The 17555-nt window shown below is 41.3% G+C and overlaps 1 protein-coding gene across 3 annotated transcripts in view; it reads right to left on the bottom strand.

Annotated features, from left to right (window-relative positions):
* Positions 1-6619: 6619 nt before the first annotated feature.
* The window catches only part of SCG3 (secretogranin III), a 35830-nt gene continuing 24894 nt past the window's right edge, over positions 6620-17555 (bottom strand). For all 3 annotated transcript variants that reach the window (XM_030578038.1, XM_030578040.1, XM_030578039.1), the window contains 3 exons: positions 17275-17403; positions 13168-13248; positions 6620-7249 (listed from right to left, as the gene is read on the bottom strand). In XM_030578038.1, coding sequence (XP_030433898.1) covers positions 7131-7249; positions 13168-13248; positions 17275-17403 — 329 coding nt within the window. In that variant the 3' untranslated portion in view covers positions 6620-7130. The remainder of the gene's footprint in view (positions 7250-13167; positions 13249-17274; positions 17404-17555) is intronic.

Raw genomic sequence — 17555 nt, 5'->3', positions numbered from 1 at the left:
TCATTGGAGTTACTACAGCTATTCCAGCTGTACAACTGAGATGAGAATGTTACTAGAACCTTAATTTCAACCTGTCTTTCCCAAGAGCTCAGTTGGCTTAATCTTCCACTGTCCCCCGCCCCAGGTAGGTATTTACATCTGTGAGCGTGAGGGTGGTGGGGGAAACTCACTACCAGAGCAAAATTGTAGTACTTTAGTCTCACTTTTCACCAGTGGGAGGAGCTAAACAAAGGTGCAAAGTAATAGAGCGTCATGCCTGCTGTATTATCCAGGTATCCTGTAAACTGAAGATGTTATCTAGGTCCTTGACTGCATCACCAGTGGTAGCAACAGTGGAAGCTATAGTGCAGATAGGGTTCAGGCCTGAGTATGCTACAACTGGTGGTGAAATGTGGCTGCAAAGTTTACTGGTGAGGACACAACTATGGCTACTCCCTTTGGGGCTGATCCTACAGTCCTTGTTCCTCAGAACTCCCATTTACTCTGAAACAAGTTTTGTATGGACTCTAGAAGCTGGCCTGTGTGCTTAGCTGCATTGGGCATATGTGCCAAGATTGCTCTGCCATACTGACACTTAAACACTCAGTTATAAATAGAGCTTTTCCTGGTAATAGCGTTGAAGTCTAAAGCTATTCAAAAGATGGCTGCCTGTAGTAGGCTCTTACCTCTTCAATGTCAGGTCTTAGTTTCTCCCTTGGAGCTGTGCCTCAATTTCCAGCCTGTTGCAGGGTCATTTTGGGGTATTCTGGGTGCTTTTGGTCCTCCAGCCAAAGCCAGAAGTCCATTCCTTCAGAGGTAGCCAAAGAGTCCAGAACAAAACAGTTCCTTCAGCCCTCCGCAGGCTAAGCAGTTTGTTGGTGCAGAAGTAGCAGTCTCTTAGCCCTGCTAATGGGACTTCCATAGTCACTGAACACCCTGGCCTAGGCCTATGAAACAAGCCCCCATGCCAACAGCAGGCCTTAAGACCACACCATTGCTGTGTTGCCCCCTTCTCCCATTTTCTCAGCCTGCCTCTTGACAGATTCTTTTCAACAGCCCCTCCTGAATAACTTCCCCTGCTCTCTCAGTGCACAGCCAAACCCCAGATCTGCTCTCTCCTTGTTTTTCTTTGACATTTGAAGGAAAACTGCTCCTTATATTCTCTGGCACTCCTCCCAGCATGCCTTGCAGCAGCCTACAAGTCCCAGGGTCCCTCATGGGACTAGCCATCCCAGAATTCCCTTGTTCCACAATGAACCAGGAGTAGGGTATGCTTGACCAATAGATAGCGTGAAAGGGTCAGAATGCACCCTGTTACACGGCCCAAGGTTTGACCTGAACTTAGGGTTGGGGACCAGATCCTGAACTGGTGTAAATCTGTGGCACTCCATTGACTTCACTGGGGCTATGCCAAATGAATTAACCCCAGCTGAGAAGCTGCATCTGTGTATGTTACACAATTAGCCTGTTAACGTCTTAGATTTATTTAAATGGCAAACATTCACTTTCTTTGGCCTGACCTTTCTGAACATGGATTGAAAAAAAATAAAATAAAGCATTTGCCCTGTTCAGATGATGTCTGTTGCTGGTTTTTCAGGTCGCTGTATTTTATATTTCATACTTTAAAATGTGAATATACATCTATGACCGAGTGTGTGCAAAGTTCATTTTAAAACTGTCTCACTGTGAGGTCCTCAGTATACTGTTTGTACACATCCTTTTATGCCAGTGAAACAGAGGCTTCTGCCACACAGAGTGAAGGTTCCCATAAAATGAATTAAATTGGTGCTCTCCCATTAGAAGCACTGTCAAGGCTTTTCCTGTGCTTTTGAAATAAAGGCCTCCCATGGAACTGTTCCGTGATTATCACATATTACTGTTGCATTTCGTCATTTTGAATGCTCGGTGACTTGCACAGAAGGCAGCTGCTCCAGCACACACCCTGATAGCTAAATGGTAATAAAACTATACTTTAAATATATTGAACCCCAGGAAACAGAAAATAAATGAAAGGACTTGGTGCTTACCAGCAATGGCTCTTTATTGCTACTGCAGGGGGAAGTTTCTGCATTTGGTGAGGGAAGGGTTCTTTAAGATCCTGAAATGTTTTATGTGTTAGGACCTTGGCTGTCCTTGTATCAGTCAATATGAGTGACAGTTTCAAGGGGACTGTTCTCTTTGTATGGTCCTTGTTGCTTCTCACTATGCCTCTATTGTTACTGCACATGCAATTAACTTTATTTGCTTGGGAAGATACTATTGTGTCCTTGTATTTGTATCAATTATATATGAAGGGAGAAAAAAATTTGACATGTGAGAGTCCCAATGACATGAACCAAAGTGAGTGACATAGGGATAGACAATACGAAGATCTTGTTTGGATCAGAGATGGATCAAGGAAGCTGCAGGCTGGTTTTGCAAAATCTCATCAGTTTTAAAACACCCACCTGAGCAGTGGTTCAGGATGTGAATGACCAAAGTTCTGGTGGGGGTGAAGAGCAGCGTGTATAAACACTTCTAGTTTTGTTGTACTTTTCTGATGAGCAAACCAGGCATTTGTGATTTCAGCTTTGCAAACACTTTTTCAGTCAGGGTTTGTAAAATCAAAATCTCAGGGGGATTTGGACTAGGTTCCATTTGACTCAGATCACCAAAGACAGGGTGTGTCAGATAAAAGGTTTGGGGTTTTGGCCCATTGCTAGTGTGGGCAGAAGTGTGGATGTTAGGGCTCACGCTATGAAGTCTGCCCATTGACTTTAGAGGGTGATAGACAGCCCATAATTCCAGCCAACATTATTCTTCAATCACTGGGGCCTACGAAATTCACATTGATACCCATGAGAAAGCTCCTATTGATTGAGTGAGGCAGGATTGGGCCCTTCAAGAGCCAGTCAGAGGGAACGATGTATTTAGTCCACTTCAAAAGAAAAAACAAACCACCCTCAACTGCTGTAGCTTGTAGCAAAGTGTTTAATAAAGTCCAGTATCAGAAACAATATTCTAATAGAAAAGCTCATAGTGTGAATACTGTATATTTTGTACTTCTTACAATTGTCAGTGATAATTTAGATAGTGAAGGATTTTTTGATGCATCCAGCGGAGATACAAACAGAACAACATAGACAAATTTCTTTTGTGGTATTAGAACTAGAGATGTGCAAAGATGGAAAATATTTCCCGTAGTAGTAGTACAGAAAATGTTGGCAGAACATGGTCTACTGATTTCCACCAAGTGCCCTGTAGCAAGTAATGTGCTGCAAGTGTTGCATTCATAAACGGCTGTTAACCTGCAGTACCACTTATAGCTCAGATCACTCTGACCTTCATTTAGCACAAGCCACAGCTGTTCTGCAGCATAGGATGATGCATCAGGCTGGCCCTGTCTTGTCATATTATGAAAGGTGACGTGACTGCCTGAACCTGACTTGATGTGCCACCAATCGAACCAGCAGCTGAAACATTCACATAACAAGTTGGACCAGCTGTCTGGGGGACAAATGAATCCAGCAGAAACAATGGTTTAAAAATGCATACCTACTCACCAAAGTAGTGCTTATCAAAATGCTTATCTACTCAGCTTTTCATGTTGACTTCAATGGGACTACATGGGCGAGTGAGTACTCAGCAGGAGTCTGGGCCACTGAATGAGATTCTGACTGTCGTTTAGAGCTGGTCAAACAATGGGATGTATGTTTTTGGAACAATTTCCTCAAAAATTTCATCCCTTTTTGGTCAAAATTAATAATTTTGCAAACATTCAAAAAGTTTCATTAAAATTGTGAATTATAATTTTGGACCAGGTCTGTTGTGATTGCATGTAGACTAGTCACATGTTATTGGCTGTCTGCGCCTTTCTTATGATGTCACACCCCTGTGCAAGCTTCTGACAATACACGGCAAGGATCTCATCCTTGAAAAATCATTCAAAAATATTCTGGGACCCATGATGTTGACAGAAGAAGAAAGGTAAACCAAGGGAGGGAGGGGAAAGTGGTGGGGGTAGGGGGGAGGAAGCAACTGTAAGGAGGAAGAAGAAGAGTCTGGATTAGTAAAGTAAAAAGATTACAGTCTTGATGTGCTATTGCCTCCCGAAGTGCCAAGAGTTACAGCCACTTTTAACCCGCTTTCTCTTGTAACCCCCAAATTGGAAACGAGTTAATATTTCCAATTTGGTTTTCAAACAAGAAAGTGGGTGGTGGGCCACGAACTGCTAGCAAAGAGTAACTGATCTTTTGAGGGGCATGAGGAGGAAAAAGGAGTCTAAATAGTCTAGGGAACCTTAAAATGGGGAGCGAGCGAACAAAAGGAAAAAGTAAAAGAGAGAAGAAGGGCTAGGAATACCCCCCTACGGTCATTTGAAATAGCAGAGGAACCTTTTCCCTATAATTTTCTCTTATGCTGCCACTAGGTACTGTTTTTCATAGCAGAAGGGTACACGGCTCACATTACTCAATATTCTTTTTGATTTTTTTTTTAAATTATAATTAGTGAGCAAAACTATAAAGCAATAACCCACCCCAGGGTGCATCTAAGCAGGGTATGGTGCGCTTCTTGGATGCTTGAAGGCACTGATCAATCCATGCACCAACAGCCTTCTAATGCACATATTATTATGGCTCATTGTGATAACATTTGATTGAAGTTTGCTACTAGTAACATTTGTAGGTGTTTGCACTATGCTGGCAATTGGCCAGAGTTCATTCTGGCCGCCAGGCAAAATGTAGTTCAGATCTTTTTCCTTCTAATTCTCAAGAGTGCTGAGAAAATAAGGAAGTAGGTAATCTCCCTATGTGACGCTAGCACAGACCTTGGGGTGATCAAGGGCATATCGTACAGCCCCAGCTCTCTACGCAGCCAGACAAGTATTTAGCTATAGTCTCCAGGCAGTCAAGTGAACATCCTGGATTTTAAAAATAATGTCATATGGGAGTTAATCTCAACCATCCAGGAGGAGGCCAATGAATGCAGGAGACAGAATTTTCTCAGCAGCTAGACTAGAGAACTCACTTAATCCCACAAAAGCTAAGCCTAAGAACTGCCAGAACTAAATTCAAAACTCATTGCTTTGCCTTCGCTTTTACATACAACAGAGAGAGTGAGTGAGTGAGAGAGAGTGTTTCCCCATAGTGCTAAAGGAAATAATATCACCCACTACAGTTCAGAGGTCAATAAATGGACCAATGGCCTGATTTTCAGAAATGCTGCACTCCTGCCACTCCCATTAAAGTCCATCTGATCATTAAAGCCACATGTTCCTAAGCACATCTCTAATTGCAAGATCCCCTCAAAATGATTTAATTATCTTTACATTTTTTACTTAGCAATTCAAAGCTATTCACACTGCTATCAGGCTACTCACATCAAGAATGCAGCTATTTACACATGCACAGAGAACTGACAGTTATCAAAGGATGCACAAAACGGCTAAGGGATCTCTACCATGGCTGGCACTGGAGACTTCGGCCATGTCTACATCTAAAATTTTGCAGCGCTGGTTGTTACAGCTGTATTAGTACAGCTGTATAGGGCCAGCGCTGCAGAGTGGCCACACTTACAGCAACCAGCGCTGCAAGTGGTGTTAGATGTGGCCACACTGCAGCGCTGTTGGGCGGCTTCAAGGGGGGTTCCGGGAACGCGAGAGCAAACCGGGAAAGGAGACCAGCTTCGCCGCGGTTTGCTCTCGCGTTCCCGGAGCCACCCAGCAAACCGCAGGGAAGGAGACCTGCTTGCTCGGGGTTCCGGGAACGAGAGAGCAAACCGGGAAAGGAGACCAGCTTCGCCGCGGTTTGCTCTCGCGTTCCCGGAGCCACCCAGCAAACCGCAGGGAGGAGACCTGCTTGCTCGGGGTTCCGGGAACGCGAGAGCAAACCGGGAAAGGAGACCAGCTTCGCCGCGGTTTGCTCTCGCGTTCCCGGAGCCACCCAGCAAACCGCAGGGAAGGAGACCTGCTTGCTCGGGGTTCCGGGAACGAGAGAGCAAACCGGGAAAGGAGACCAGCTTCGCCGCGGTTTGCTCTCGCGTTCCCCGAACCACCCTGCAAACCGCAGGGAAGGAGACCTGCTTGCTCAGGGTTCCGGGAACGAGAGAGCAAACCGGGAAAGGAGACCAGCTTCGCCGCGGTTTGCTCTCGCGTTCCCCGAACCACCCTGCAAACCGCAGGGAAGGAGACCTGCTTGCTCGGGGTTCCGGGAACGAGAGAGCAAACCGGGAAAGGAGACCAGCTTGATTACCAGAGGCTTCCTCCTTCCACGGAGGTCAAGAAAAGCGCTGGTAAGTGTCTACATTGGATTACCAGCGCTGGATCACCAGCGCTGGATCCTCTACACCCGAGACAAAACGGGAGTACGGCCAGCGCTGCAAACAGGGAGTTGCAGCGCTGGTGGTGCCCTGCAGATGTGTACACCTTCAAAGTTGCAGCGCTGTAACTCCCTCACCAGCGCTGCAACTTTCTGATGTAGACAAGCCCTTCAGCTCTTTCCTGTACCACCTGTATGAAAGGCAGTTGCAGTGTCAGAGATACATTAGTTAGTTAATGGCACAAGTACTCAAAGAGCTGTAACAGTGAATGTGCAAACACAAACAGTGACAGGAAAAATGATGATACACCATGATTTAAAAATAAGACATTCTAGACATAAAATAATATGGAGACTAATGACAATTTTAATACGGAAATTATTTTCAAATATTTATTTGTAGAACTAGTAACTGTCATTCATGTTCTAATAATGCCCTTTACAAATACATACAGCAGCATCTTTGAAAAGCTAACGGAGTGAGAGCAGAAGGATGCAGTGTCAAAATAACTTTCTTTCAAAAACACCTGGCTTTTCTACCGGAGCAAACAAATGCAGATAGTATGTCAAAGAGAACGTTTTGTAGTTTACCCTGTTAAGTATAAATTTGATGTCATAATTCAGCCTTTGGGGTTGATATCTGTGTGTAGGAAAATACAGTATGCAGTCAGTGTACATAGCAATAGAGCTCTTCACTTTTGCCTAGAAAAGGTTCAGTACAATGCAAACAGAGCACTTTCTAATGATAACCTCAAAATAACAAATCTGAGGTCACTGAGCTAGGAGTGGGTGAAGCTATACTATAGTTTCCGACATGTTGGGCAGTCAAGTGACTTCACCATCCTTCCTGTGTTTTTACAGGCTGCCGTATATGCGCTTGATCACATCCGCCTCTTCTTTGTCCAGGATGCCCTTGTCCACATAAGCATCAGCTTGCTGATCAATGAAATCCCTCAGCTTTGAAAGATCATAATCTGCAAAACAGGAATTCATGAACACCATGAGCTTTCTCCGCTTTGCTATTTCAACTATGAAACAATGTAATTGTAAACATTATCCACCAAGTCCATTCTCTGTCACCTGGGAAAGAATGGAACTCACTACAAATGAATCTTGGCATAGTAATAAAAAACACCCTTGTGCAAAGTCCTCTTATATGTGAGACGCAATAAGTATTATTCATCTATCTTTCTTGCTCTGTAATAGTTTTTTAAACATAGATCATCCTTCAGTCCAGTGGTTCAATGTGCTGGAAGTCTGTGCTTGCAGTTGTTAAGGCCCTATTATGTTCCCAGTTATCATGGACTTCACAGAAAATACTAAACTAACCGTTTCCCATAAAAAAACCAAAGTTTGCGTTCTTCAACTCTCTGACAGCTTTTTGCTTATGCCAAACTACCCTTCCTGAGAACAGATGAAAGAAATTCAAGAAATCAAATCACTGGGACTAAGTGGAAAGGATATGATTATTCAGCTTTGGCAGGCTACAAGAATAATTTCCAGATTTGAAAAATATTAAAGTGAGTTGTCTGTATGTGCCAGTCCACATTACAAGAACTGAAGGACGCTTTTCGTGTTCTGCTGCACTGCTAAATGATAAACACAGGAGCCTAAACCAAAGAATTTGCATCTATACAGCATAACGCAGGCTGAACACCACTGAACAAAACCTTGCTATGAAGGTTTGTTCTTCCTTTCCATGGAAGAACTGTAGCTTTAGGCACCAATTGTGCAAAGAAATCTGAAACACTCTCCCTGAGCAGCCAGTGGGCAATCTTATCTCTGACATCAGATATAATACACTAATGCACACACACAGGCAAGATTTTATGGAAGAATCAATGGCTGGCAGTCTGGAAAACACCAGTGTTCTAAAGATTTATGTTAATTTAAATGAATGAATATCTTTCCTAGAAATGTATTCCTCTTTAATTTTTACAGTATGAATTATTTAGTCCATGCACCGAGCCATCAGAATTCTCATAGAAAATTTATTGTGACTTGTTCAAATGTGTATTATCATATAAATATGGATTTAAGGACTTCTTCCTGACTATCACTATTTGCACAATAGACCCTAATTCCTTTCTCTGCCTTGTAATGGTTGAATGAGTAAAGAGGGACGATGTCCAGGGACACTTTCAAAAGCAGATGAATTTATGCAAGTCAGTTTTTGCAATGCAAAGACTTAATTATTGGGGCAGTGGTAACAGTGCAATGATAACAGTGCCAAGAGCAGGGGGCTGGGAGTCAGGACTCCTGGGATGAAATCTTGGTCCCACTGAATCCAATGGGAGTTTTGCCACTGATTTTAATGTGGCCAGGATTTCACTCCTGGTTTGTGTTCCATGGTCTGTTACTGATCACAGGTAAATCACTTAATCCAGCCTTCCCTCAGTGTACCCATTTGCATAATAGCTATAATAACGCTTTACCTACCTAATAGTGGAGCTGTGAAGTTTCAGTAATGTTTGTAAAGTGCTGTGAAATTCTCAGACGAAAGGGAAGTGAGAAATATTTATTGTAATAGTCTTATTTATTTATTATTAACCATTTCTATTTGCCTCAAACCTTCCCCTTTTGAACATGATACTGCAGGTATGGCTATCAGTAACACTTTACCTCTGACCAACCTGACATGGAACATTTCTTGTGGACCTAAATTAGAAGGACTGAACACTTTATAATCTTGGCTTGTGTTAAAGTGTCAATATTAAAAGGCTGTAGTTCCTGGAAAATTTCTGTGAGAGCTGTGGATAAGGCAGGCTATCAAGGTAATGATTCTGACAGCACTAGTTTAAGACATCTGCTCAAATGACAGGGCCAAATGCAGCCTTGCTGTGAAAGTGATATGACCGGTGAAGTTTCACTGGGGCTGAATGTGGTCCATAGATGTCAGACAGCAGAACTAGCCAGAGATGGGACATGCTCTCTTCTTAATGTGGAACAGATACTATAGTTAACTGCATACACATAAAAGGAGTTGGTGCCCTGTTAGCACAAATTTCACATTTAGATTAGGTTTCAATACTAATCCCATAACTTCTTGCTCTGGAGACAAACTAGATTATCATAAAACATTTAGCAAAGTGAGAATGAGCAGACTAATTTGCAGAAAGTGAAAAGTAACACAAGACAGGCCTGCATTTAAGAATATATATGCCAGGTCCTTGCAAAACATGGAAGATATTAAACACACAGTCTGTGAAGCCAATCACTGTGCACTGAGAACTCTTACTGATCCCAGTAGAAGCAATGCATGTGTAAAGACTGCAGGATTGGGCTTTTAAGAGAGTACTTCTTCAGATGAGACACTCTGCAGTATTGTTAAGCTGTTCTTGGTGCAAGACTGCATGGGACGGGCAAAGATGGCTTTGAGTTTTTATGATCCCATGAACTGAGGGCCTGCCAGAGACCAATCTAGTTCTCAGCATAAGATAGAGCAGCCCTGAGGCTGCTCTAAGTAATGCCTAGCTGAACGTAGCCTCAACAGCATTAATTCTAGAGGTCAGCAGGACTTATGGATGCCCCAGCCATGTTCCCTTTTCCCTGGACATGCATGCACCTTTATGCTGGGGGCAGGGTGGAAAAGCTGTGTATGAGCCTTCATAGTGGCTCTATGCCAACTGAGGATTCCTATAGTCAAAGGAAATGCCTGGAGACCAGATCTGCTGGTTTTACAGCTGCTTTGCATGACCAGAACATGGCAAAATAGCCAGAGCAGAGTAAAGGCTCTGGTTTTTAATATGCAGATAACTCATTAGCATTAATATAAGTCTTAGATGCCACTGTGATGAAAATATACCCAATTCTTCAGTCTTTACTCAAGCAAAATTCCCATTGATTTAATTTCAAACCCCCCCAGATTCACTCTTGTTTTACATTGATATTTGCAACTACAGAATCAATTACATGGAAATTTGATGGTTTAATTAAATGCTAATTGAAATTGCAACAGTGAAGATTTTATCCAATTTTGGCTAATCTGCATATATAAAATGGCAGCATTATTGTATTTTCCTCTTGAACTCAGCATATGTCAGCCATGTGATATGCCTATTAACTGCAATATTACAATATTTCTTTACGCCTCATTGGAATATGTAAACAAAAAAATCATCTTTCACCCACATCTGAAACATTACACTGAACTCTGAAATGGCCATACTAAATTATACTGAGGCTAATTTGCATATACAAATAAAGTCAATTGGTGGTATTTCCTAAAAATAATCGTTGAAATCTTTCTACTCTATGAATGGTGAAAGTGAGTGTTATGACACTTGATGGCTCTCTCATTACCTAAGTATTTTGTGAACAATTCAAAATATGCTGATTTGCATATACTAATTAGGTAATTCACAGCTATGTTTCTGAGGACTAAAAATTAATATAGAGTTAATCAGAAAGAAGGCAACCTTAAGGGCTGGGAGCTGTGCAATTTACACCACCTGAGAATCTGGCCCTAAGAGCACAGATCTCAAAGGTGGATAGTGCATTCAAAAAATGGTCTGCACTGCTCATTTTATGCAAGCGTAACTCCACTAATTTGCCTGGGTCTTCAGCTCCCACCAGAGCTGGAGACAGCACAGATGGGCCCACAGCATCAGGAAGCCATAACTGGCTCCCTGATGATCTGCCTGTTCCCTGTGCTCAGCAAAGTTTGGTTATAGAAGAGAATAAGGCCAGAAATCTAGCCCCATTTTCTATTAATGGTCACCTAAATCACATGGGATTGTTTCTGTTTCCTGACTTGATGACTGACTTTTTTTAAACAGAAAAATGGCAAATAGCAAATAAGGGCTGATGAAGTCCCAGAGGGAATTTTCAGATGAATAATCACTTCGGTTAAAATTCATGAAACATTCTGGACTTGCAAGTATTTTTCCCAAGTAAGCTGACTCATCCAAATACTCACAAGCAATTACTAATACAGGCCCATGAGTGGAGCAAATGTGCCATGTTTATGCACAAATGTATTTGTGAATCACTTTTTGTATTATTCCACCCTGTCCAATTTGCTAGTTTGAAAGCAGACAAAGGACTGACAAGCACATAATCTTGAAGTGAAGGATTATGGCCCTGTATGATTCAGCCTGGGATAAACTTACTCAGTTTGTACTCCATTTAGCACCACTGCTAGATTTTTGAATGAGCAGTTGCCAGAATACACAGTATAGAAGGGGTAAGCTATGGGGTAAAGCATCAGGAGATTAAAGATTTGATTCTCATTTACTTATAGTTTAAGGATAAATGAGAATCAGGCCCGAATAGTATAAAATATAATGATGTTCAATATTGCCATTGTGGATCCATTAATTTAAGGAATTCACATCAGTACATCTTACTGCTTTTCCAGACAGATAAAATGCTATTATATCTGTAGTCGCAGTCATTTTCAATTTGCAGTAATGCTGGGGAAAAGGTTACTGTGAAGAGGAGTGAGGGGCTGCTCAGGAAATGGGAAACAGAAAACAATCCCATGTGATTGAACGCTAATTGCTGTAACAAACACACTGATAAATGGAAATATTTATTGAATTGGCATGAACATTCTACAGTAAAATGTAAGCCTGCCACCAACTATAACTGTTGCTGTGGGTTACGTGGAGAGGATTTTAAGAGGAAAGGAGTTATAGGTGAGAAAAGTAAGTCATTACTGGTCAGTCCAAACATCTTCTACTGAGCTTCAACAAAGGAAATGAATGTGTCAAGCTGCAGTCCGGCATTGATTAAATAGCACCCATGTTACACTCCATCACACATAGGGGCTGATGAGAGAACGTGGGGCAGACCCAGTCTCAACTCCTGCTCCTCCTTGGCTGGTGGTGGAGAGCTTCCTCTCCCTTTCCAAATGCTTTACACACTTTCCCCCACCATGCCTTGTGGACAAGATGATGGTGGAAATCCAGCCAGTGGCACCAGGGCTGAGACAAGAGCTGGGATGCTGGTTCTGTATGATGCTTTGAGGGAGGAAATTACATGGACAAGCCAAGTGGTCCTGTTATTCCTGCCCTTGCCCCTCTGCCCCTCTACCCCTCCCCAGCCTTTCCACACTGTTGCCAGCCCCATCTCCTAGGAGAAGCAACATATCGGAGAACCAGCCTAAGGAAGGTTGAGCAGCTGTTTCAGTCACTGTTCCTCTTCTACAGAGCTTTACATGTGAAAGATGCACAGTGCCCTTAGAGCCAATCCTAGGAGCAATTAATAACGCCATAATGCTCTTATCTTGCAGATGCGATTCCTAGATGTTTTCACCTTGACCGTTTATGAAACAAAATCTACAGGATTAGAGTTTCCTGCTACTTGGAATGGGATGCACAGCACTAGCACAATGCCATTGGGTTCTCACAGCTGCGTGCATATATTAAAATGATCCTCTTCATGAATGCTAAAAAAATAATCCTTAAAACACTTCTATTGATCTCATGATGTAGAACTGACATTAAATGTATGTTGCAAGGCTTACTTATTATCCTCTGGATTTCGGTGTGTGGGTGCTTAGATGGGGAGATGAGGGGGCGTAAGGAGTTTACTTTTACTAAGTTAGTCAACATCAATTTTTTATTCAGGGCCAGTCTGGACAAGCTAGTTTTTATATTTTGTAATAGTTCAGTGCAATATTTAAATATATTTCCATAAGATCATGGAGCTTTATAACAGACTGTTTCTATAATTTGTACACAAGGCCTACATTTGGGCCTAGACTACTTGACAGTGATCCTAGCATCACTAATTATGAGGCTGTGATCCAGACATGTCCATAGTCTCAAATTTTATATTTCTATGATTCAGCTCAGCTCATCAGGCTAATTTATATGATGTAATTTATAAAACAAATTGTAATCTGAATAGCATCCACCCCACATGTGCAAGATTATTCATTTCATACCTTCTTTATTTCCCTGCTTGTTGTGCTTCTTCAGCCATTCTATATTCTTCCTGATGGCTTCCAAATATGCCTCAGCTTTCCCTTGAGGAACAGATGAGAGATAAATCAAACACCCTTCATCAATGATTGATGCAGCTTGTTTAACTGAGAAAACTTGATTACAGTGAAGGCAGATTACAACTATTCTTAGTTTCCATTTAAGGGACCAGCCCTGTCATCCTTATTCGGGAAAAATTCCCATGCACAGCTAGTAGATCCTGTCTGTGAGGGATGAGTGAGCTCTGATATGAATTTATGGCCATTTTCTCACTTTGATTTGTGTGTGCAACTCCTGTTGATTTCCAGAGCTATTGCATGCATGGACTGCGGTCAGTCTGTGGTGTTTAGAACACAACAGCTGTTAAAGATTAAAGTGTTAAGACACTGGGGTATGATTTTAATAAGACTGAAAGCTTTGTGCCTCAGCTCACATACTAAAAACATCAGAAACCTCTTCTACTGACTGGTGTCAATGCCATCAAATGTAAGATTGTGATGTTCCAAAAGGCATAAGAAAAAACCTACAACCTGAAACGAAGGCACTGTATTAGCTGAGAAAAGGAAAGCATGAATACTATAGAATCTTGTTAGAGCCTTTATATTTTGAATTTTTAAATAGTGTCTATTTTTAGCCCCAAGAGCACACAGGTCAAAATTAATTCAAGGATTACCTAACAAGGCCCTGAAGGGAATGTTACAGATAATGGATTCTGAATTCTTAACTTGGCTAGAGCTTATTGACGTAACATGCTCATATTTGTCTGGAAAAGACTAGTGCGATTAGCTTGTGGAAGGCTGTTACTGCCTACTGTGCATGTCTGATCCCATCAATAAGTGGATACAATAGTAAATATGCTGAAACCTTTGAGCTAGGAGTGCAGAATTAGCGTGGAAGGAAGTCAGTCTGTGAAACAGCAAAGCATGTTAGAGGAAGAGACAAAGGGTCAAATTCCGATTTAATTTATACCTGTGCAGGTCCATTGAGTTGAATGTGGCTGTGAAGGTCTGAGAGCAAAATCTGGCCCAAACTGGATACATCCTCCATAGACATCCCACCACTAGCTAGGGTACCCTGCCTCAGATTGTTAAGTTCCATTCTGCAGTTGTGGACTTCTCACTGCTACTGGATGCTCATTTGCAGCAAAAATACCCACAGCAGCAAAAATACCCACTTCTCTCCAGCTATAAGAGTGCACCTCACCCTACTGGGTGCCAGCCTAGGCATGGTGACTCATGAACTGTGACCTCTAGGCTTGAGTATTGCAACTCGTTATATCTAGCAATGAAACCACATATGCTGAAAAAGATCCAACTGATACAAATTACAGCAGCTGCTAGCTTGGCAAGTAGGTTGCCATGAACATATCATCCTGGTTCATCACCGTCTGTACTGGTTCATCAGTGAACATAGAATCCAGTTAAATGATTCTGCTCTGATATTCTAAGTCCTCCATAAGACTGACCTCAGTTACCTAACAAATCATCCATCTCTGCAACCACAGCCTCCCATGACTGCTACCTTCTACTGGAACAATGAAACTGTTGACCATTGAGGAGGCTTGTGAGTGTAAGAGACAGACCGTCCATGGGAGATATAACTAGACTATAGAACTCTCACCTCAGCAACAGATACAAATGACCCTGGAGCTTGCCACTCTCATAGTTAAATGCAGAACACATGTGAAACTTAGCTTTCCCTCAGTAAGTCACACATACACACACAAACCACCACTACCCAAAAAATCCTATGAAGGAATCAAAGTATTTTTCCTACAAGCTGCGAGGGAAGAAATGTATGCAGAGAAATTCTTGCTGTTCTATTTAAGTACTTGGGAGGTGTTGAAATATGATAGTGAGGGCACTATGGAAATGCCTTGACACAAGAGATTTAGCTAAAAGTACATTTGTGCTTGTCTTTGGATTTTGGGCCATTCCATGTCAGAAATACACACTGGCGAGACATGCTGTTTTCTGTGTGGTACGCCAGCTGAATTGGGTTTTTTCCATTTACTATGGATTTCTGTGGAAAGAGCAGCTTATGGTCAGGCTAACCTGTCATTGTATGCAACATTAAATGCTGCATTGAGGCAGCTGACATGAAAACCTGTATCAATGCTCTGTTTCCTCTCTGAGCTGCTAATTTGCTGCAGAACATAAAGTTCTGCATAACTTTGAAAAGGCAAATGCTTATGCGGACAATGGTTGTTAAAAGCACCCTTGCTGTCTAACAGTGGGCCGTCCAAATTGCTTCATTCTGTAGAACAGACAACTCACTTCCTTTCAATATCAGCTTCTCATAACACAGATTGGAGAAATCAATATGCACCAATGCAGAATATTGAATGCACCAATGATCTTAGGTCACTAAAACGCCACAGATGCAAAGAAGCAATATCCCACTGCATTAGTGTATTAAAATGCATTTGATCTGATTTCTGATGTAGGCTATAGATTCTGTAATAAAGGATTATGGCCACAATTCAGTTAGGCACATAGATCTTTGTATTTAAAATTAGGCACATGCTTAAGTACCTTTCTGAATCAAGGCCTATGTACAGAAGTTTAGGAATAGTATGAAACAAAATAAAATACATTTTAGGAGACAAAATGAGAAAATAGTACTGTTGCTAGTAGCATCCTTTGAGGGAGGTTCATATTTACCAGATAATACACTAGCTGCATACAGACTGCAATCACAACTACATTAATGAGTTATCTTCACGCAGCCATTGGGATTGCTAAAGAATCATTTTAAGAATCATTCATAAAATGGTCATTAACCAATTTAATAAATTAATTGATACTTTTTTGCAGATAATGGACTAAATTAATGATAGTTTGACCTTACAGATGTCAGCAAGCAAGCCTCTTTAAGGAGGCTGTTAATCACTTCAGTATGAATTTCTTTCATTCCTTCCTAAAAACCTTAAATTGCAAAGGGTTAAAAATCTTAGAAAAGAAAAAATACTATTTTAAACACATAGTGTCTTATTTTCATAATTTAAAAATAAGCATTTCTGGTTCTTTTCTGAGCACCTTTGGGATTCAAAACAGACCAAAGTCCAATCCTGCTCTCTCATTAGCCTCAACAATATAATTCCTATGGACTCCCCTGTACATGGCTCCTCTATCCATGCTCTTTAAAATACATTTTAAACAAAGAATTGGCACTGAGAAACTTCTCAGGGCAGAGAGACTATCTTCCTCTGCTTTCCATGAAGCCAACCATGTCTACTGCTTAAACAAGTACTAAATGATAATATATATGTGACTATACTGCATTCACATTTAATGGATCTCTTCTTCCCTCAATGTGTACGTGTATCTCATCTACTTTACCCAGAATTATGCTCTTGCATAAAGAGGCTGCTGATATTTCATTTCAGTCACTAGAGTAATTTAAGGATACTAATAATAATTCCAGGCTGTTTAGAGGATTGGTGGCAGGGAATACAGACTGCTGGATTTAAGCCAAAGTGCTAAATTAGAATTGTCATTACTCAGTGCCAGCTTATCTCAAAGGCCTGAGCAATTCCAATCAGTTTAGGGGGTCAAAGAATATATAAAGAAAGAGAACTTCACAGTGCAGTGGAGAACTAGGGAATTCACTAGCTTGAGTTGAAATTCATGAAGGTCTGCCGCCCAGCAGAGTTGGGTGCATTTCAGAAGAGTAGGTCACATATGCATTAACGGAATTGTATTAATATTAGGGCTTGTTGAAAATTTTCCATCAATGGGAAATTGTTTTTTGATTAAATGAAAATGTTTATTAAAAATGTCTGTGTTCAATGGAAAATTCTGATTATTCATCAAAACACCATGCACCTGACAAGCATGTCAGCTCAGAAAATGAGAGTTCAGACCCAAGAGTTGAATAGGAATTGGTCCTATGCCCACATAGAGTGCAAAACACAGGACCAATGGGCTTGTTTAATTACAAAATTATTCCAATGGTGATATTATGCTGTATCCACACACCTGTGCCATTCTGCTGTGTATGTAATCCACTGCTAGTCTGACCAGGAAAAAAATCCAGTCATTCAGTGCACAGGCTAATAGCAAGAGTACCTTTTGGTTCTTCATTGTTTCCTGCTGTATTTTGTTCTTTCACTTTTGTGGAATCCTTCAATGTTTCATACTGTTTTTCCATTTTAGCTGCTTCTTCCTTTGTACTGTCTGCCTCTTCATTGCTCTTATCTAAAGAAGTTGCAATCAGAACATTCCTTTACTTTTGTACCATATGTACCATAAGTGTTTTGAAATCACGTCATTCATTGCTAAACATTAGAATGTTCTTTTGGGAAGTTCAAAGACTTTGACTATTGATTCAGAAAGAAACTCATAGAAGC

This window comes from Gopherus evgoodei, chromosome 10 (genome assembly GCF_007399415.2).
Source record: "Gopherus evgoodei ecotype Sinaloan lineage chromosome 10, rGopEvg1_v1.p, whole genome shotgun sequence".
NCBI lineage: Eukaryota > Metazoa > Chordata > Testudines > Testudinidae > Gopherus > Gopherus evgoodei.
This window is presented reverse-complemented; position numbering and strand designations above follow the sequence as displayed.